The sequence below is a fragment of the Schistocerca gregaria genome, chromosome 6 (genome assembly GCF_023897955.1).
Source record: "Schistocerca gregaria isolate iqSchGreg1 chromosome 6, iqSchGreg1.2, whole genome shotgun sequence".
NCBI classification, from domain to species: domain Eukaryota; kingdom Metazoa; phylum Arthropoda; class Insecta; order Orthoptera; family Acrididae; genus Schistocerca; species Schistocerca gregaria.
Window position 1 is genome coordinate 139485196 of NC_064925.1, and position 22237 is coordinate 139507432.

At 43.9% G+C, this 22237-nt stretch overlaps 1 protein-coding gene across 4 annotated transcripts in view; it reads left to right on the forward strand.

The window, feature by feature from the left end:
• The window catches only part of LOC126278180 (carotenoid isomerooxygenase), a 323874-nt gene that overhangs the window by 200499 nt on the left and 101138 nt on the right, over window positions 1-22237 (forward strand). For all 4 annotated transcript variants that reach the window (XM_049978088.1, XM_049978086.1, XM_049978089.1 and 1 more), the window contains one exon: window positions 866-992. In XM_049978088.1, coding sequence (XP_049834045.1) covers window positions 866-992 — 127 coding nt within the window. The remainder of the gene's footprint in view (window positions 1-865; window positions 993-22237) is intronic.

Here is a 22237-nt window from a genome sequence, read left to right on the forward strand (position 1 = left end):
TATCTGACACTTAAATCTGTACTCAATGTTAACAAATTTCTCTTCTTCAGAAACTCTTTCCTTGGCATTGACAGTCTACATTTTATATCCACTCTACTTCGACAATCATCAATTATTTTGCTCCCCAAATAGCAAAACTCCTTTACTGCTTTAAGTGTCTCGTTTTCTAATCTAATTCCCTCAGCATCACCCGACTTAATTCGACTCCATTCCATTATCCTCGTTTTTCTTTTGTTGATGTTCATCTTATACCTTCCTTTGAAGACATTGTCCATTCCTTTCAACTACTCTTCCAAGTCCTTTGCTGTCTCTGACAGAATTACAATGTCATCGGCGACCCTCAGAGTTTCTCTTTCTTATCCATGTATTTTAATTCCTACTCCGAATTTTTCTTTTGTTTCCTTCACTGCTTGCTCAATATACAGATTGAATAGCTTCAGGGAGAGGCTACAACCCTGCCTCACTCCCTTCCTAAACACTGTTTCCCTTTCATGCCCCTCGACTGTTATAACTGCCATCTGGTTTCTGTACAAATTGTAAATAGCCTTTCGCTCCCTGTATTTTACCCCTGCGACCTTCAGAATTTGAAAGAGAATTTTCCAGTCAACATTGTCAATAGCTTTATCTGAGTCTACAAATGCTAGAAACGTAGGTTTGTCTTTCTTTAATGTTTCTTCTAAGATAAGTCGTAGGGTCAGTATTGCCAAACGTGTTCCAACATTTCTACGGAATCCGAACTGATCTTGAGATTGTATCTGAACTGTAAGCGTCGAGAGTGAGTGCCTGGTGATAGTATGCGTAATGCGCTTATCTTGCTTCACTTGATGCAAGATTGATTAGCCGGGCCTTTGCTCTCTCTCTTCAGGTGGGCGAGCCCGATGCTGCGGAGAAGGCCAAGTCTGGGGAGCGGCTGTACCCCAACTGCGACACGTCGGTGTGGCTGAGGTCCTGCACCCATGAGGTCGAGCAGCCGCTGGAGGGCACCGTCACAGGTGAGAGGACGCACTGTGCTGCTCTACTTATCCAGTGAAGTAACTTACGTTAACAAAAAAAAAAAATCAGAATGATGTTGCAGAATTTGTTTTACAATACCCTAAAAGCACATACACAACCGGAAAAAAATTATTACACCTGGAAATACGACTTGATTTTGATCCGATGACGCCATTTGCGCCGGCCGCTGTGACCGAGCGGTTGTAGGCGCTTCAGTTCGGAACCGCGCTGCTGTTACGGTAGCAGGTTCGAATCCTGCCTCGGGAACGGGTGTGTGTGATGTCCTTATGTTAGTTAGTTTAAAATGGTTCTAAGTCTAGAGGACTGATGACCTCAAGTCCCATAGTGCTTAGAGCCATTTGAACGCCATTTGCCACCTGAAAGGTAGAGTATGTGCTGGTTGATATTTCTGTGTAGCAGAAGAAACTAACGATCAAAGTCCGAAAACAATTTATTGGACTGTTCAATTAACCAAAACAAATTCTCCAAGTATAACACCAACACAAAACTGTGATCCGTCTTCGAATCACAACTACATACAAGAATAAGATAGAATACAACTGAAGTAATTTCCTACTAGTCTCCGCCAGAGACTCCTCCAATGTACCAAGCCTAATCCAGAAATCAGCGAGAAGATCCAAGCCGGGCTGCCGAGGTGGCAGCTATCTACGTCTGCTGGCGGTCGATGAACTGCCGACGTGCGGCCGAGCGTCGGCCTTTATAGCGCTTCGTAGGAACTATTTTCCATCACGTGGCTTGACGGGTGAAAATAGTTCTGAGATCTGCAGCGACCTCTTTCTTACGTGTATGTGGGCGGGTAGTGGCCCCTGGTGTCATTGCTGTGTTGTTGTTGTTGTTGCCGCTCATCAATATTGCTTGTCGGTTGTGTAGTGCTTCGGTGTGCCTGCGAAGCAGTCAACCCGCGGCTGCAGGCTGTCAGTTTGGTTGCTGATACTCTAGGCGCCGTGATGTCTGGTGGAGAAGGCTACAGCACTGGTAATGGTTTCAATGTCGTCCACCAACAGACAATGTAGTGGCGTAGCTACCAGAGCGCCATCTGTGTCTTTTCTTTAATAGGGAACGATCACACCAAGAAAGCTCAATGTTGAGGAAACGTGTGAAGCAAGTAGGCAACTCGTGCTTCCTACAGCCAACTGAGCGAGTTTGAAAGGGGGTAAATTGTAGCCTTCCGAGTGGCGGGGTGGACCTTTCGGGAAACTGCCACACGATGTGGACGTGCTGTGTCAGTTGTGCAATGGTGCAGGTACCAGCGGTCACGTGAGCGTTATCACTCCTGTAGACGAGGTTCTGCACACCCACACTGCACAGACGCCCACCGGAATTTTGCGCCCTTACCCTGTCAGTTGGTAAGCATGCTACAAACAGTGTGAAGAATGGCCTGTACGTGGCATAATATTGCAGATGCACACCTACCGTTGCAGTATCAGTATAAAGATGGCCGCCCCGTTGGCGACTTCCACCAGGGAAGAACAGCGTTCTGTTATTCGGTTTTTGCGTAGTGAAGGTGTGAAACCTATTGAAATTCATCGACGAATGAAGGTTCAGTTCTTTGATGAAGGTCTGTCACAGCAGCAAGCCTACGAATGGAGTAGGAAGTTCGCAAATGTTGTGACTTCAGTGGAAGATGCTCCTCGTCCAGGTCAGGCACAAGGAGTTGTGACTCAACAAAACATTGCAGCAGTTGAAGCCATAGAGAAGGAAAACCGCTGAGTCACACTGAGTGACGTTGCAGCATGTTTACAGATTAGTCATGGGTCAGCACCCCACATTGTACATGATGTGCTCCATTTTCACAAAGTGACTGCAAGATGGGTGCCACGGCAGCTGACTCCTGACGTGTTGGTGCTTGTGAAGAGCTGCTTCGACGCTTTGAACGAGAAGGCGATGGCTTCCTTGCAAGAATCGTTACTGGGGACGAAACCTTGGTTCACTTCCACCAACCGGAAACGAAGAGAGCGAGCAAGGAATGGCGCCATTCCTCATCACCGAAGTGATTTCCATATGTTTGGACCACTCAAAGACGCAAGGGGAGGAAAGAAGTTCCGTTGTGATGAAGAGGTACACCAAGCGGTGCATGAGTGGTTGCGCGGACTACCAAAATAGTTTTTTTCTAAAGGAATTTATGCACTTTGTAAGCGCTGGAGGGCTAGCATTGAGCGTGGGGGAGATTATGTTCAAAAGTGATACAGCTTTGTACCACTTCTGCACACTAAATAATATTTTAAAAAATATGTAAGGTTTTCATTTGACTCACCCTCGCAACATATAGCTACCACAGGACAGATAAGAGCTTAGGAGCCAAGACGTGTCAGCAGGAAGTGTTGCGAACCGGTTATTAGCATTGGGATCTACGGGCGCGCGCACACACACACACACACACACACACACACACACACACACACACACACACTCACACACTCACACTCACACTCACACTCACACTCACACTCACACACACACACACACACACACACACACACACACACACACATCTAGTCTGTCTTTCACTGACTCCACAGCATCGACGTGCACGACTCAACTGGTCCCGTCAGAATATCACTTGGAAGAGTGAATGGCGCGCCGTGGTCTTCAGTGATGATGGCAGATTGAGCGCTGTCTCGTTGAATGAATTCGTCCAAGCCACACTGGTGCGGCCCGAGGCCTTATGGTCTGGGGTGCGATAAGCTACAACTGTCGTTCACCTTTGGTGTTTCTAGAGGACACGTTAACAAGCGCTCGGTACGTGCAGACTGCGGTTAGACCGGTTCTTTTGCCGTTCTTGCAACTGGAAAGTGATGTGTTGCTCCAACAAGATAACGCTCGCCCACTTCCTGCCCGCGAAACTCAACGTGCTCTGCAAGAAGTGCAGGAACTAGCACGATCTCCAGACTTGTCTCCAATAGAGCACGTGTTGGGTATGATGGGACGAGAAGTGCCTTGTGCGACTCGCCAACCAACTACTCTTGCAGAACTACGTGAACAGGTCGAGCAGTCGTGGTATAATGCAGCCCATAACAGTATTCGCCATCTGTACGCTCGCCTGTGGAGGCTACGCGAGGGCATTTCAGCATGGGTCGATACCTGGGTAACAGCTTGCGCTGTTGAATTGTTAATCATTTGCACTGTTGTAACAATAAATCTTCAGTGAATTGGGAATCTCTAAAGGGTGAACTAATTTTGTTTCCGTTAATGAAGTTTCAACAACGTCGAGATATTGACGAGGTTCGAGGTTCGGCAGTCGTAGAATTCTGCCGCTTGCAACTGAAGACATCTTATGAACCTGGTATTCAACTCTTGGCCCCTGTGAAACACAACTAGCTCTTTATTTACATGAAGTGTTGAGTGCTATTGATAAGGGATTTCAAATCGATTCCGTATTTCTGGATTTCCGGAAGGCTTTTGACACTGTACCACACACAAGCGGTTCGTAGTGAAATTGCGTGGTTATGGGATATCGTCTCAGTTATGTGACTGAATTTGTGATTTCCTGTCAGAGAGGTCACAGTTCGTAGAAACTGACGGAGTGTCATCGAGTGAAACAAAAGTGATTTCTGGCGTTCAACAAAGTAGTGTTATAGGCCCTTTACTGTTCCTTATCTATATAAACTATTTTGGACCGAATCTGAGCAGCCGTCTTAGATTGTTTGCAGATGACGCTGTCGTTTATCGACTAATAAAGTCATCAGAAGATCAGAACAAACTGCAAAAAAGATTTAGACAAGATATCTGAATAGTGCGAAAAGTGGCAGTTGACCCTAAATAACGAAAAGTGTGAGGTCATCCACATGAGTGCTAAAAGGAACTCGTTGAACTTCGGTTACACCATAAGTCTAATCTAAAATCCGTAAATTCAACTAAATACCAAGTATTACAATTACGAACAACTTAAATTGGAAGGAACACACAGAAATTGTTGTGGGGAAGGCTAACCAAGGACTGCGTTTTATTGGCAGGACACTTAGAAAATGTAACAGACCTACTAAGGAGACTGCCTACACTACGCTTGTCCGTCCTCTTTTAGAATACTACTGCGCGTTGTGGGATCCTTTCCAGATAGGACTGACTGAGTGCAACGAAAAAGTTCAAAGAAAGGCAGCACGTTTTGTGTTATAGCGAAATATGGGAGAGAGCGTCACAGAAATGATACAGGATTTGGGCTGGAAATCATTAAAAGAAAGGCGTTTTTCGTTGCGACGGAATCTTCTCAGGAAATGTTTTTCATTGCATTGCATTGAAACAAGCGTTCTGTTCATAGTGCTGTGGAATGTGGGAAAGAAACCGCAAATTGGCATTCATGAGCAGAAGAACAGCACCAAAAATGCAACAGGAGCGTAATATATAAGAAGTTGTCCCCGCAACCTGCCACTTATGATGCCTTGTAGAAAATAAAGGCGAAACGCGTATGGCACTAAAATTATGTAAAATATGGCGTTTCAGTTTTCGATCGCTATTCTTTATTTTCAATTACCGGGTTCGGGCTAGCTGCCCATCTTCAGATGTTAGACAAAGTTAAAAATGTAATAAATAAGAGAGATACAGTTAGTGATAGAAATATCTTAGTTTATAAAAAGAAATTTTGGAACGTATTAAATGCCAACATACTTAATATTGTAGTTACAGAGTAACTTGTCCGTACAGAACACTCGGTTCGCTGTCATAAGTAAATTTCAATCTGTTAACTTCTATAAACAGTGAAATTTGGTATTTTAAATTAGTGTCCAAAAAGATGAATGTTCACTATAGCCGAAACATTCGTCCCTAGAAAATCAATAAGTGTACTGATATTTAAAACAATTATCATTTATTCTTCAGTCTGAGTTGCACATTTTTCAGTATTACGTGATATGTTTCGAGCTCTGTGGATCATCTTCAGATCTCAGTAGTCGCCTTAGCAACCCGTCTTGTCTGTCAGAATCTCGCACCGGAGTATTGCGTCAGTCCCAAACAACTGAAAATTATTCAAGCATGACCCATACACTCTCTTCTGAGGACAAACTGGAGTTCGCCGGTATTGTGCCAATGATTAGTGGTCTGTCATTTGCTTCACCCACAACTGTACATACGTCGCTACTTTACATAATTCAACACGTTGTTACCGCCAAATACTTGTGTGACGTGACAGTTTATTGTTGTGATTCATTAATCCTTTGACTACCACCGGGAGGTACGTGGCCCGTGATAGCTTAGCAGATAATCAGTTGGAATTTGCTGCCTGTTGTTGCTGTGTATCGACGTCCCACAGGTAAAGGCTACTGATGGTTAGCAGAGTTTTTATAATTACAGATTGCACCTGTAGATTGTGCTGTCCTCAACTTACATTGCGTACTGCCACATCGAATTAGTTCGCACCATCAGATAGGCAACCTAATCACCAGAGTCGCAAAGCGAGATGTTTTCGCGCCTTCCCGGACACATCGTGTCAGCGACTTGCACCCACGAATTGACCACATCACAAACTAAGCCCATGCTGGTCCTCCGTAGTGTGAGTTACACACTTGGGGAGGTGATCTGTCCTGTGATATGTGTCTGTTATGAGTACGTTTTTGTGTAGTCAATTTCTGAAAATAGTTCAAATGGCCCTGAGCACTATGGGACTTACCATCTGAGATCATCAGTACCCTAGACTTAGAACTACTTCAACCTTACTAACCTAAGGACATTACACACATCCATGCCCGAGGCAGGATTTGAACCTCCGACCATAGCAGCCGCGTGGTTCCGGACTGAAGCAAAATGTGTTCAAATGTGTATGAAACCTTATGGGACTTAACTGCTAAGGTCATCAGTCCCTAAGCTTATACACTACTTAACCTAAATTATCCTAAGGACAAACACAAACACCCCTGCCCGAGGAAGGACTCGAACCTCCTCCTGGACAAGCCGCACAGTGACTGAAGCACATAGAACCGCTCGGCCACAACAGCGTGCTTCGAATTCTGAAACAATGGAAGTACTTACGAATAATCCTGTACGTCCTACCCCAAACACCCCCACCCCCCCCCCCCCCCCCTCCAACCACCACGGAAAACAAAAGGGCTGGAAATACACTACTGGCCATTAAAATTGGTACACCACGAAGATGACGAGCTACAGACGTGAAATTTAACCGACAGGAAGAAGATGCTGTGATATGAAAATGATTAGCTTTCAGAGCATTCACACAAGGTTGGCGCCGGTGGCGACACCTACAACGTGCCGACATGAAGTTTCCAACCGATTTCTCATACACAAACAGCAGTTGACCGGCGTTGCCTGCTGAAACGTTCTTGTGATGCCTCGTGAAAGGAGGAAAAATGCGTACCATCACGTTTCCGACTTTGATAAAGATCGGATTGTAGCCTATCGCGATTGCGATTTGCCATATCGCGACATTGCTGCTCGCGTTGGTCGAAATCCAATGACTGTTAGCAGAATATGGAATCTGTGGGTTCAGGAGGGTAATACGCAACGCCGTGCTGGATCCCAACAGCCCCGTATCACTAGCAGTCCAGATGACAGGCATCTTACCCGCATGGCTGTAACGGATAGTGCAGCCACGTCTCGATCCCTGAGTCAACATATGTGGACATTTGTAAGACAACAACCATCTGCACGAACAGTTCGACGACGTTTGCAGCAGCATGGACTATCACCTCGGAGACCATGGCTGCGGATACCCTTGACACTGCATCACAGACAGGAGCGCCTGCGATGGAGTACTCAATGACGAACCTGGGTGCACGAATGGCAAAACGCCATTTTTTCGGATGAATCCAGGTTCCGTTTACAGCGTCATGATGGTCGCATCCATATTTGGCAACATCACGCTGACGTACATTGGAAGCGTGCATTCGTCATCGCCATACTGGCGTATCAACCGGTGTGATGGTGTGTGGTGCCATTGGTTACACGTCTCGGTCACATTGACGGCACTATGAACAGTGGACGTTACATTTCAGATGTGTTACGACGCGTGGCTCTACCCTCCATTCTATCCCTGCGAAATCCTACATTTCAGCAGGATAATGCACGTCCGCATGTTGCAGGTCCTGTACGTGCCTTTCTGGATAAAGAAAATGTTCGATTGCTGCCCTGGCTAGCACATTCTCCAGATCTCTCACCAATCGAAAACGTCTGGCGTATTGTGACGAGCCAGTTGCTCGGCCACCATTGACCAGTCACTATTCTTGATGAAATGTGGTATCGTGTTGAAGGTCCATGGACAGCTGTACCTGTGCACGTCATCCAAGCTCTGTATGACTCAGTGCCCAGGCGTATCAAGGCCGTTATTACGGCCAGAGGTAGTTGTTCTGGGTAATGATTTCTCAGGATCTGTGCACCCAAATTGCGTGAAAATGTAATCATATGTCAGATCCAGTATAAAATAATTTCTCCAATGAATACACGCTTATCATCTGCATTTCTTCTTGGTGCATCAATTTTAATAGCCAGTAGTGTAACACAGCTCGATGAAACTTGGACCACACATAGAAAGACCTGTTATAGTATAGTACCAGACGAACTACGCAATGAAACGAACGGAAATGACTTATCCAAAGACAATAATTAGACTGAAGTCACTGCGATATATGATGGCCCTGGTTATCGCAAAAAGCGGGACGTCATTCTTAAAATGTGTGATCACCATGGTTGGCAGTGCATCCTTTCCATTAGGTTTCTAAGCTGGAAGTAAGGTCGTTTTGACATGCCGAAAAATGTCTCCAAAACGCATCAAACACAAGCTAGATGTGATTGAAGTCGGGACAACGGCCGGTCCCATCCATTCGCCGAACGTCCTCTCATCCCAAGAACTCCATCTCCCCTGTTCGTTGCGGTCACTCACTGTCATCTATAAAAATGATATTAGGACAGGATGCACTTCTGACAAGACGCACATAAGGAAGGAGAAAGTCGTCACAATAACGTTGACATGAGTGAGTTCAGTATTCCGAGATTTGGAAGTCAGTACGCCCATGCAGCATTATGTCTACATTTACATCTACTTGGATACTCCGCAAACCACATTTAAGTGCCTGGCAGAGGGTTCGTCGAACCACCTTCACAATTCTCTATTATTCCAATGTCCTATAACGCGCGGAAAGAATGAACACCTCTTTCTTTCCGTACGAGCTCCGATTTCTCTTATTTTATCGTGGTGATCGTTTCTTCCCTACATAGGTCGGTGTCAACAAAATATTTTCGCATTCGGGGGAGAAAGTTGGTGATTGTAATTTCGTGAGAAGATTCCGTCACAACGAATAGCGCCTTTCTTTTCATGATGTCCAGCCCAAATCCTGTATCATTTCTGTGACACTCTCTCCCATATTTCGCGGTAATACAAAACGTGCTGCTTTTCTTCGAACTTTTTCGATGTACTCCGTCAGTTCTATCTGGTAAGGATCCCACACCACGCAGCAGTATTCTAAAAGGGGATGGACAAGCATAGTGTAGGTAGTCTCCTTTGTAGGTCGTACATTTTCCTGCCAATTAAACGCAGTCCTTGGTTAGCCTTCCCCACATTTTCTGTGTGTTCCTTACAATTTAAGTTGTTCGTAATTGTAATACCTAGGTATTTAGTTGAATTTACGGATTTTAGATTAGACTTATCGTGTAACCGAAGTTTAACGAGTTCCTTTTAGCATTCGTGTGGATGACCTCACACTTTTCGTTATTTAGGGCCAATGCCATTTCTCCACAATTCAGATATCTTTTATAAATCGTTTTGCAGTTCCTTTTGATCTTCTGATGACTTTATTAGTCTATAAACGACAGCGTCATTTGCAAACAACCGAAGACGGCTGCTCAGATTGTCTCCCAAATCATTTTTATAGATAGGGAAGAGCAAAGGGGGCCTATAACACTAACTTGCAGAACGCCAGAAATCACTTCTGTTTTACTCGACGACTTTCCGTCAGTTACTACGAACTGTGACCTCTCTGACCGGAAATCACAAATCCAGTCCCATAACTAAGACGATATTCCATATGCACGCAATTTCACTACGAGCCGCTTGTGTGGTACCGTGTCAAAAGCCTTCCGGAAATCCAGAAATACCGAATAGATCTGAAATCAGTTTCAATAGCGCTCAACACTTCACGTGAATAAAGAGCTAGTTGTGTTTCACAGGAACGATGTTTTCTAAACCCATGTTGACTGTATGTCAATACACCGTTTTGTTCGACGTAATTCATAATTTTCGAACACAATATACGTTCTAAAATCCTGCTGCATATCAACGTTAACGATATGAGCCTGTAATTTAGTCGATTCCTTCTACTACCTTTCTTGAATATTGGTGTGACCTTTGAAACTTTCCAGTCTTTGGTTACGGATCTTTCGTCGAGCGAACGTTTGTGTATGATTGTTAAGTATGGAGCTAATGCATCAGCATACTCTGAAAGGAACGTAATTGGTATACAGTCTGGACCAGAAGACTTGCTTTTATTAAGTGATTTAAGTTGCTTCACTACTTCGAGGATATTTACTTCTACGTTACTCACGTTGGCAGCTGTTCTCCATTCCAATTCTGGAATATTTACTTCGTCTTCTTCTGTGAAGGTATTTCGGAAGGCTGTGTTTAGTAACTCTGCTTTGGCAGCACTGTCTTCGATAGTATCTCCATTGCTATCGCATAGAGAAGGCATTGATTGTTTCTTGCCGCTAACATACTTCACATACGACCAGAATCTCTTTGGATTTTCTGCCAGGTTGCAAGACAAAGATTCGTTGTGGAAACTATTATAAGCATCTCGCATTGAAGTCCGCGCTAAATTTCGAGCTTCTGTAGAAGATCGCCAATCTTGGGCTTTTTTCGTCTGTTCGAATTTGGCATGTTTGTTTCGTTGTCAACCGACACCATAACACCTGGACCATCAAAACGATCATGTTCGACAAAGACCCAATGTACTTCCGTAGAAAGATATGGACTTTCAGCACAGCTACGTGCAACCTACTGTGCTACAACCATTATGCTATCCTTCCCATTCCTTTCCTAGTTCTTGTAAAATGGTAAAGACTTCTACAGTGCGTGTGCACTTTATTTGTTAATATGTTTTGTACTCAGAGCGTGTGCATTCCATTTCTTAATGTGTTCTGTACTTATATTATTTATCAGTAATGTTATATATATATGACTGTAGACTTAGTAAACCAAATTTTTGCCCCCCCCCCCCCCGCCCCAGTGGAGGGTTATGTAAGAGGTCGATGATTAAGGAATTTGTTGATAGTGCACTCGGACAGATGTAATTTCGATGGATTGCTAACGCGCTGCCGGCGATATGTAAGCTTTAAGATAATCTCAGACCAAAGAGCAGTGTTGTATGCAATAAGAGCAGTGTCTGTAGCAGTAGCAGTAAGTAGTAGCGAGCAGTTGTGTGTATCGAGTTGGCTGGGCCGGTCGTGGGGAGTGATAGCGGAGCCTGAGCTTTGTAGTATAAGGTAAAAGCAGCCTCTCACATATGTACTATTGTTATATCAAGTCCCATGTAAATGTTTTTAAGAAAATCTCTTAATAATAATCTTTCATATAAAAATTGAGACAATTTTAATCTCAATTTAAAGAATTTACTAATTTCTCCGATCCATGGTCATCCCGACTATTGTAAAGAAAAATCCGTTTTTTTTTATTCATTACAAATCTATCGGCCAGCATTGCAGTGGGCTGTGCCAGGAAAATTTCTTATAGGAGCAGATATATACGCGTTATCCGGTGACTTTATTGAGGTAAGAATTTCCATTTTTTATTCAGAATGATCTTTCAGGGCCATGACGCAGCGCTGCTGACGTCCAAAATTTACCAGTTTAAATTCACAGTCACTTATTGAAAGTTATAAGTGAGCCACAATTATATTGAGAGATTAGTCACGTTTTTATTATTGGTAGGTTACGGAATTCATTTATTGGGAGGTTACGCTGAATGTGAATTATAAATATTATATTTTTACTGTTGGGAGGTTTCGGAACTTTTCTGTTGGGAGGTTACAAGTTTACGGCCTATGGTCTGTTCTACAGCATGGATTACACATTTTCTCTCAAATATTGTGGAGACCATGAACTTGTTAAACCTACTGCTGCTTTCGATGCTATCATGGCTATGAAGTGGGTGAGTCAAACGAGAGAATATAACAACAGAATTGTCGTACTGCTGAAAATATCTACTTCTACTCGAGGTAATTTCATTGCAACGTTAATTTTCTGTCAAGATGTTTTCAGGTGCTGTGCTGTGTTGCAGCTTCTCTCGTGTCTTACACACACGAAAATGCGCTGCTGTGTGGAATGCTGGTACGCCATTTGCTAGGTAATCTGTTCGACAATTACGTTCCTAGCCATACCGGTTTAGAATATGATTTATTATTCTTTGCAGTCTCCACTGACAGTTTCAGGCACTGTTTCTAGGTAATAACGTGCTCGGCAATTTCCACATGATGTTGCAGCTCGCCCAGTAACACGTACACAGAACTGCCTTTGCCTGCATGCCATTATTAATTATGGCAGCCGACCGGCTGTCCTCGTAGCATAGTTGGGTTTTTCCGTCTACAGCGTAGTAGAAATATAGCCAGGACGAGCCGTAAAATTTTCTGGTGTCAGCCTTTATTAGTTATTACATGTTTGCCTCATGTGGTATGCATATATTTATTTTTTTCGAATCCTATCAGGGTCGAGTGCGGCGGGAAATCACAGTTGGTTTAGCCCCTTTCCGTCTCCCTCTCATTGAACTTGCCGTTACACTCACTTTTAACATGCGATAGATGACTTATTTTAATCCAAGGGGCAGTGAACTGAAAACCGATGGGAAAGAAGTAAGTAAACTGTGTATTATTGCAACAGTAATCGTTGTAACTGTAACTATATTTGCATGATTTTACCCAGGCGTGCACCTTTTCGACCAATGCAAATCGACTGCGCCAATGTCTCTCCTCAGGGCTCCAAAAATAAGGAAATCGCGTGGGGAGACATCGGATCAACGTGCTGCAAAGGCTGTTTAGAGTACGCTGCAGAAGCTCCTTCTGGAACCCCCTTACACATCCTCCATACAGTCCCGATCTCTTCCCTTGCAGTTTCCTTATTTCTGGAGTCCTAAAGACAGACATTCGTAGCCGTCGATTTGCTTCAGACGAATCATCGTTCCGTAGGCAACCGCGACCATTTTTTTTCAATGAGGGCGCTATACTCTTGTCTCACAGTGGAACAAATGTCTTACCAGTTATGGCGATTAGTTTCGCGTCTCTCCATGCCTGTTTAGCCTTACGTAACTTACTGTGGATTATGTCCACCAGCATAATATTTCGCACCTTTCTATAGAACACATCTTATCTAAGTGAAGTCATCTTACTGAATGCTGCATTCTGAATGAATCCATTTTATTCAAGACATATACCCTGAGAGAGTGTATACTTGGGAATAGCAATGTTGTAATTTCGAGAAGCTCGAACAGGGAAATGAACAAAGTCCGCTGATGCAATACTGTAGCTGATTTTGGACGACTCTACTCTGTCGCCGACCGGTTCTAGGCGCTTCAGTCCGGTCGCAAGTTCGAATCCTGCCTCGGGCATGGATGTTTGTGATGTCCTTAGGTTAGTTAGGTTTCAATAGTTGTAAGTCTAGGGGACTAATGACCTCAGATGTTAAGTCCAATAGCACTTACAGCCATTTGAACTATTTTGACGACTCTACGTTTTAAGTAACACCACCGCTAGTAGTGATAATAGGCTCAGTTAGCGGAAGAAGAGAGTCCTCAAGTTTTTTTTAGGTATGTCATATCCGGCTGAAACTCCACACTGATGATTAGATATCGTAAAATTACCAAATTGCGGGAATTTTGGTTACTAGGTTTCACCGTCTGTTCCAAATACTTCCGGAAAATTTCTGTGGGATTAGCATCAGCTGATTGGCGAGCCAATCAAGATGGGGAAAAAGCGTCTGAGTTTTCGTAAGACCTGTGATGAGTTCTACCTGTAAGGAAATCCTGAATTCAGTTACAAATCTACTCTGATATTTTGTAGGCTCATATTTTGTTAATTAAACGAATCTCAGAACTATGGAATGCTGCAGTTTGCCACAGATTCCTAATTCGAACATCTCTTACATGTTTTTTCAGCTATCATTCTGCATTCGGACTGCATAAATAATTATCGTGTTGCAGTAATTACACAATGTGATCAAAAATATGCCGACACCTCTATGGAAAGTGGAACTGACCACTAGATGCCAAGTGAAGTGGACCCGCCAGTATAAAAGGAGGCGAGGATGATTGTGTTGACAGTAGAAGTAGTAACAGCAGGAGAGATGAGTGACTACGAATGTGGAGTAGTCATTCCATGTCACCTGAATAGCGCTTCCATCAGGGACATTTCAACCAGCTCAAGTCGACTTTTGTTGATGCAACTGCGAAGTGAAAACGCGAAGGAACAACCACACCTAAAGCAAGACCAGGCAGATGTCATCTACCGACGGACAAGGGCCGTCGAGTATTGCAGAAAATGACCTTAAAAAAACTGCATGAAATCCGCGCATAGAATCACTTGTGAGTTTCAAAGTGCTACCAGCAGTCCACCTAGCACAAAGCCTGTGTATAGGGAATTAAAAATAATGGGCTACAGAGCTGGAGGACATCCTCACAAACCACATATTTCTGTAGTCAGTGATGCGTGACGCTTGAGGTGATGTAAAGAGTGACTCCACTGGACAGTGAATGATAGAAAACAAGTGATTTGGGGTGACGAGTCACGCTATACCCTGTGGCAGCCCATTGGAAGGATTTCGGCTTGGCGAATGCCTAAAGAATGTTACCTGCTGTTACATGCAGAACAAAAAAGTACAGAGGAGGTGGTGGTGCGGTATCCAGGTGCTTTCCTTCGTTATTGAATGACCCACTTACTGCGCTTAGCAAAATTTGAATCCGGAAGGATGTGAACACATTTTACTGTATTGTTTAGTGCGAACAGTAGAGAAACTGGTCGGAGACAAGCACCCTGTTATAAACCAGTATCTGCGAGGCAATCTTCTATGACCAGTAACGTTCTTGAAATTGACTGGCCTGCCCAGAGCCCGACCTGCCCATAGTGAAACACTTTTGGGATGAATAAGAATGGCGACTTCACCTTAGACCTCACCGTTCAACAGCACTACCTTCTCTAGCTTCTGCTGTTGAGGAATAATGGGCTACCATTCATCCAAACATTCAACCACCTGACTGAAAGTGTCACCAACAGAGTACAGGTCGTCATAAAGGCGAAGTGTGGATACACTCCATCTAAATGTTCAGTAATAGGTGTCTGGATGCTTTTTCCAAGATGGATTATAGAAGAAGGCACACCCAAGAGTCCAATTCATAAGCCGTAACTGTTTGTATGGCTTTCAGCAGAATCTATTCTGTGGCAATCAACAAGGATTCCGGAAACAGCGATCGTGTGAAACCCAACTCGCTTTATTTGTTCATGAGACCCAGAAAATATTAGATACAGGCTCCCAGGTAGATGCTATTTTCCTTGATTTCCGGAAGGCGTTCGATACAGTTCCGCACTGTCGCCTGATAAAAGTAATATCCTACGGAATATCAGACCAGCTGTGTGGCTGGATTGAAGAGTTTTTTTTTTATCAAACACAGCATGTCCTCAATGGAGAAACGTCTACAGACGTTAAAGTAACCTCTGGCGTTCCACAGGGGAGTGTTGTGGGACAATTGCTTTTCACAATATATATATATATAAATGACCTAGTAGATAGTGTCAAGTTCCATGGGGCTTTTCGCGGATGATGCTGTAGTATACAGAGAAGTTGCAGCATTAGAAAATTGTAGCGAAATGCAGGAAGATCTGCAGCGGATAGGCACTTGGTGCAGGGAGTGGCAACTGACCCTTAGCATAGACAAATGTAATGTATTGCGAATACATAGAAAGAATGATCCTTTATTGTATGATTATATGATAGCGGAACAATCACTGGTAGCAGTTACTTCTGTAAAATATGTGGGAGTATGAGTGCGGAACGATTTGAAGTGCAATTATCATACAAAATTAATTGTTGGTAAGGCGGGTACCAGGTTGAGACTCATTGGGAGAGTCCTTTGAAAATGTAGTCCATCAACAAAGGAGGTGGCTCACAAAACACTCGTTCGACCTATATTTGAGTATTGCCCAACAGTGTGGGATCCGTACCAGCTCAGGTTGAAGGAGGAGATAGAGAAGATCCAAAGAAGAGCTGCGCGTTTCGTCACAGGGTTATTTTGTAAGCGTGATAGCGTTACGGAGATGTTTAGCAAACTCAAGTGGCAGACTCTGCAAGAGAGGCGCTCTGCATCGCGTTGTAGCTTGCTCGCCAGGTTTTGAGAGGGGTCGTTTCTGGATGAAGTATTGAATATATTGCTTCCCCCTACTTATACCTCCCGAGGAGATCACGAATGTAAAATGAGAGAGATTTGAGCGCGCACGGAGGCTTTCAGTCATTCTTCCTGCGAACCATATGCGACTGGAACAGATAAGGGAGGTAATTACAGTGGCACGTAAAGTGCCCTCCGCCACACACCGTTGGGTGGCTTGCGGAGTATAAATGTAGATGTAGATGTAGACCTTGCCATCAGATGGCTCTCGTTTCTTCCTCTACTCCATCCACTAAACATTCGGCGGAAATCTGCCGATTTTATGATTTAGTTGAGGTTGTTCTGTGTCAAACCCCAAGTGAGATAGTGTAAGTTTCTATCTGACGTTGGTCGTAATACTTATCGTGGTAAGTTAACTTCTGGCATTATTTTATGTGTGAAAACATGCCGAGCTGCGCTATGGTTTGGTTGTAAAGGCTAGGCCGTCCGTTGTGGCCGAGCAGTTCTAGGCGCTTCAGCCCGGAACCGCGCTGCTGCTACTGTCGCAGGTTCGAATCTTGACTCAGGCATAGATGTGTGTGATATCCTTGGGTTAGTTAGGTTTAAGTAGTGCTAAGTCTAAGGGACTGATGACCACAGATGTTAAGTCCCATAGTGCTTAGAGCCAATTCGTAAAGGCTAATTGCAGGTACGCCGTAGATAGCAGGAAAGTAATAGTATAGAGGATCATGCCCAGCAAAACAAACCTTCAAATTACACTAGCGCAGGGCAGTTTCTCAGGTCTTTGGAGTCTCTGGTTATCGATCAGTAACGTGCTTGCAGGCCAGTCACAGTACTACTTACATACTGTAATGCAATTTAAGCAAAAGGGATTAATAAGTAAGAAGTAATACGTAAGGTTTAAGAGAAACCTAAGAAATCAGTTTGTTACGAGCAATGAGGCTAAACGCATTATTGACGTTCGTAGTGGTTGTAATGAGTCATATGCAGCAGAATGTGATTTGGCTTCCTTATGTGAAAGTAGTGCCTAATGCAGAGGTCACCGGAATCCATCTCCGTCACTGAGCATTTAACGTGTGTGATTACAACGCGAGGGACCCGGCTTCGATACTCTCGAACTTCCTAAGAGGTTTAATTCTTTGGAGGAATGGAACGGGTTCATCGAATCTCGTCAAGACACGTGAGGAGCTACAGGAAGGTGAGGATGGGACCCCCCTTTGGAAGAACACCCCTTTGGAAGCCGGGTGTTAACGCAAAGGATAGTCTTATGCTTACTTACTTAGTACTGTTGTTCAGTGACGTCTTAGGAAAAGGAAGAAGCATGGTGTAATGCTAAACTTTAGTCACCAAGTACGAAGACGAGCTGTCGCGTTCATTCGTTTGTCGACGATAAAATCTTGTGCAAAGCATCTTGCCCTTTACAAGGCAGTGACGTGCTTCGCAAATTAAACAATTTTTTGATACCAGGGAATTTTATTAGGTTAATTCTGATCTGTCACGAGATATTCTCAAACAAAAACTAATTTTACATTGTTCCGTGCCAATTCCGTTAAAATTATATTGACCATAACCAAGTATGGATCCTAATGCTCCATCTACCAAGACTTCGCATCAGGTGTCGATCAAATTTATGCATTTATATCACCTGGCAAGATGAGGGGCTTCAGAACCCCTCTTACATCTAACCAAAAACATCCTCGGTTAGATAACATCACAATATGCATAATAATAATAATTTTTATTATATACTTCAGATTCAGGTAAACACATAACCAGTTCCAACGTATTACCGAGTCATCACCAGACTATCTGCGTAACAACAAAGAAAACGGGGCACAGTAAAATACTAGGAATCTAAATTACAAAATCAAATTAATTTCTATAAAGGATTATACGTACCGGAATACGTCACACAGTAGCACAAGTGAACAGTCCCAGGAAGGCGCTTACAGTGTAAAGAGCTACAGTTAACTGTGGAATAGTTCAGGATGGTAAGACTTAATTTTTTCTGCTTTTCGTTCTGTACTCCCAAGGAGCGGAGCGGACTCTCTGGCATCCGGATCACTGTAGAGTCGTGGTCCATTTCAGCTAAATGTCCCAGCAGGCCGGCAGTGAAGCAGAGTGACTCCCTGTTGGGAGTATTTACCAGATAACATAGGCAGGCCTCCATAACGCCTTGCTCAGAGCCCGGAGAAAGAATCTACTTCAATTTATTTATGGAAAAATGTTATCGTTTCACTTAAAATCTACTGTGCGTTTATTAAACGGAAATATAAGATTTCAAATATTCTAAATACACTCCTGGAAATGGAAAAAAGAACACATTGACACCGGTGTGTCAGACCCACCATACTTGCTCCGGACAATGCGAGAGGGCTGTACAAGCAATAATCACACGCACGGCACAGCGGACACACCAGGAACCGCGGTGTTGGCCGTCGAATGGCGCTAGCTGCGCAGCATTTGTGCACCGCCGCCTCAGTGTCAGCCAGTTTGCCGTGGCATACGGAGCTCCATCGCAGTCTTTAACACTGGTAGCATTCCGCGACAGCGTGGACGTGAACCGTATGTGCAGTTGACGGACTTTGAGCGAGGGCGTATACTGGGCATGCGGGAGGCCGGGTGAACGTACCGCCGAATTGCTCAACACGTGGGGCGTGAGGTCTCCACAGTACATCGATGTTGCCGCCAGTGGTCGGCGGAAGGTGCACGTGCCCGTCGACCTGGGACCGGACCGCAGCGAAGCACGGATGCACGCCAAGACCGTAGGATCCTACGCAGTGCCGTAGGGGACCGCACCGCCACTTCCCAGCAAATTAGGGACACTGTTGCTCCTGGGGTATCGGCGAGGACCATTCGCAACCGTCTCCATGAAGCTGGGCTACGGTCCCGCACACCGTTAGGCCGTCGTCCGCTCACGCCCCAACATCGTGCAGCCCGCCTCTAGTGGTGTCGCGACAGGCGTGAATGGAGGGACGAATGGAGACGTATCGTCTTCAGCGATGAGAGTCGCTTCTGCTTTGGTGCCAATGATGGTCGCATGCGTGTTTGGCGCCGTGCAGGTGAGCGCCACAAACAGGACTGCATACGACCGAGGCACACAGCGCCAACACCCGGCATCATGGTGTGGGGAGCGATCTCCTACACTGGCTGTACACCTCTGGTGATAGTCGAGGGGACACTGAATAGTGCACGGTACATCCAAACCGTCATCGAACCCATCGTTCTACCATTCCTAGACCGGCAAGGGAACTTGCTGTTCCAACAGGACAATGCACGTCCGCATGTATCCCGTGCCACCCAACGTGCTCTAGAAGGTGTAAGTCAACTACCCTGGCCAGCAAGATCTCCGTATCTGTCCCCCATTGAGCATGTTTGGGACTGGATGAAGCGTCGTCTCACGCGGTCTGCACGTCCAGCACGAACGCTGGTCCAACTGAGGCGCCAGGTGGAAATGGAATGGCAAGCCGTTCCACAGGACTACATCCAGCATCTCTACGATCGTCTCCATGGGAGAATAGCAGCCTGCATTGCTGCGAAAGGTGGATATACACTGTACTAGTGCCGACATTGTGCATGCTCTGTTGCCTGTGTCTATGTGCCTGTGGTTCTGTCAGTGTGATCATGTGATGTATCTGATCCCAGGAATGTGTCAATGAAGTTTCCCCTTCCTGGGACAATGAATTCACGGTGTTCTTATTTCATTTTCCAGGAGTGTATATAACGGACGGCGAGAGAAAGCGTTTTCAACATAAAAACTAGTAAATAATTGTTCAGCAACTGGTGCAACAAACTATTAGCTGTCGATCTCAGACGTGTTCCGCGTCCTCCCTCCCGAGAAATCCTCAATTCAGTCACATGTTTTGTTTGATACCACATAATCTTACTTATATTAAAAAGCGTTGGCGTGGTACTGATTAAAATACTTTTTGGGAGATTAGGAAATACAGCATCCACGTGACTGCCTTGATCCATGGCTTTCAGGTTGTCGTGCGGACGACCTGGATTTGAGTTTCGCATGACAAATGTTTTCGGAATCCACGCCAGTTGCCACGGATGAGGTCAATCGGTTCGAGGTTTGAGCTCGGAAGCTACAATATGTTACTCGGCAGTGACACACCATGCAAAATTTACTTTCTTCCTTAAGTTATGCAGATTCGTTCATCTTACCATATGGCTAAAACGATCTATCTAATGGTTTCCAAAAGTAAAAAAAATAGACTGTCAGCATTTTATTTAATTATGGACCGAATTTAAAAATTGAAAGTTCTGTTATAATCTACTCATTATGAAGTATAACCTTAAGATACAGATTTAACATGCTAAGGCAAGTATGAAAATCGGAAGCTGTGTACGTCTTGAGGTAGTAATAACTCACAGCGCGGAAACTACCGAGATTATATTCATCCAGTATTTGAAAATGAGAGCACTTAGCAACTTCCAACACACTTTACACATAATTTCAAACTTTTATGATACTTTTTATCGCTGACAGCTACAACAAAAATAATGAATGGGTAAAATTTTTTATCGCATATCACATTTTCGCTGTTCCCGCATTAAAACTTCAGCATCAGACATCGTTTTAATTTATTACCCTTTATTACTAACTCTATTTGCAACACATTTTCCATTTAGTATGCAAATATACCGCTCAACGTACCTGCCAAATATGTCACTGTACGAAGCATAGTTCAGGAGCTTTTCTTAAAACAGGTAGATTATTTAAAGAATGAGGAGTGGGTGGAGCGGAGGTTGTTAAGTTTTATGATTCTGCAACAGATGGACATCACTGAAGCTGGACGTTAGTTTTATAGATCCATTCTGTAAAGGGCTGTGACCCATGCCTTGTTCCAAATACTGGCTACAGTTTTTTCTCTTCGAGGGTCCTATAGCATATCGTGGTTAAAACAGGAACTAACTGAAATGAAAATTCGGTACAGAATCTGTCAGGGATTCTATAAGGCCCTGGAGCTTCGTTAAGCTTACAAAAATATGCCAGAGTCGTGTGGTAGACATACCAACTCGGATGTACTGTTACCACGAACAACTCAATCAGTGATCGACAACGTCCAAGCAAACATTTACCTGGAATCATCATTGGTGATCTTAGACATAGGTGACGTGGGGGTTTCCAGGTGTCCAAGTGGGATTGTACATTCTTTCACGTGTAAGAATCGTTTCATCCGTAAAAGGGATGCATGGGAGAAATTGAGGACTTTCCACAGACTGTAGCAACAATTACTTAGCAAACAGCCAGTGAGCAAAATTACTTGTATACGTATTGTGAAGTGATGTCTGTAAAATGGATGGATCCTTCCCTACACATTATTTTGAGACCCACTACCTGTGTAACTGTTTACATACGGTTGAGAACCCCTATTATGTACTTTGTTTTCAGGCGGCTATCAACAGCAGGCGTACATTTTGAGAAACATAAAACAGAGTTCTGTTGTACTTATTTATTACAACAGGTTATAATCCTCGGCCATCATACAGAACGTATAAATAACGAATAGCAAGACCACAAACAACAAGATAATTATTTCGTGTTACTTACAAAAGAAAACAATAAAAACTCCACATGTCATATATAATGCCACATAAATTTGGCATTACGTATGACATAATAACATTATTCCAATTAAATTCGGAATTACATATAAGGTGTGAACTCTTTGTTGTTTTCTTTCGTTAGCAGCACAACATGATTAGCTGGTTGTATGTAGTTTTGCTATTCATTATTTCTACATTGTTTGCTTTACGTTGATACAGTTACCTGGATAAATGTGGGAGTATGTATGACATAATACAATTATTCCAATTAATAGTGGAATTATATATACCACGTGAAATCTTCAGTGTTTTCTTTGGTAAGTGATAGTGCATGATTAGCTGGTTGTATGTGGTCTTGCTCTTGATCAACGG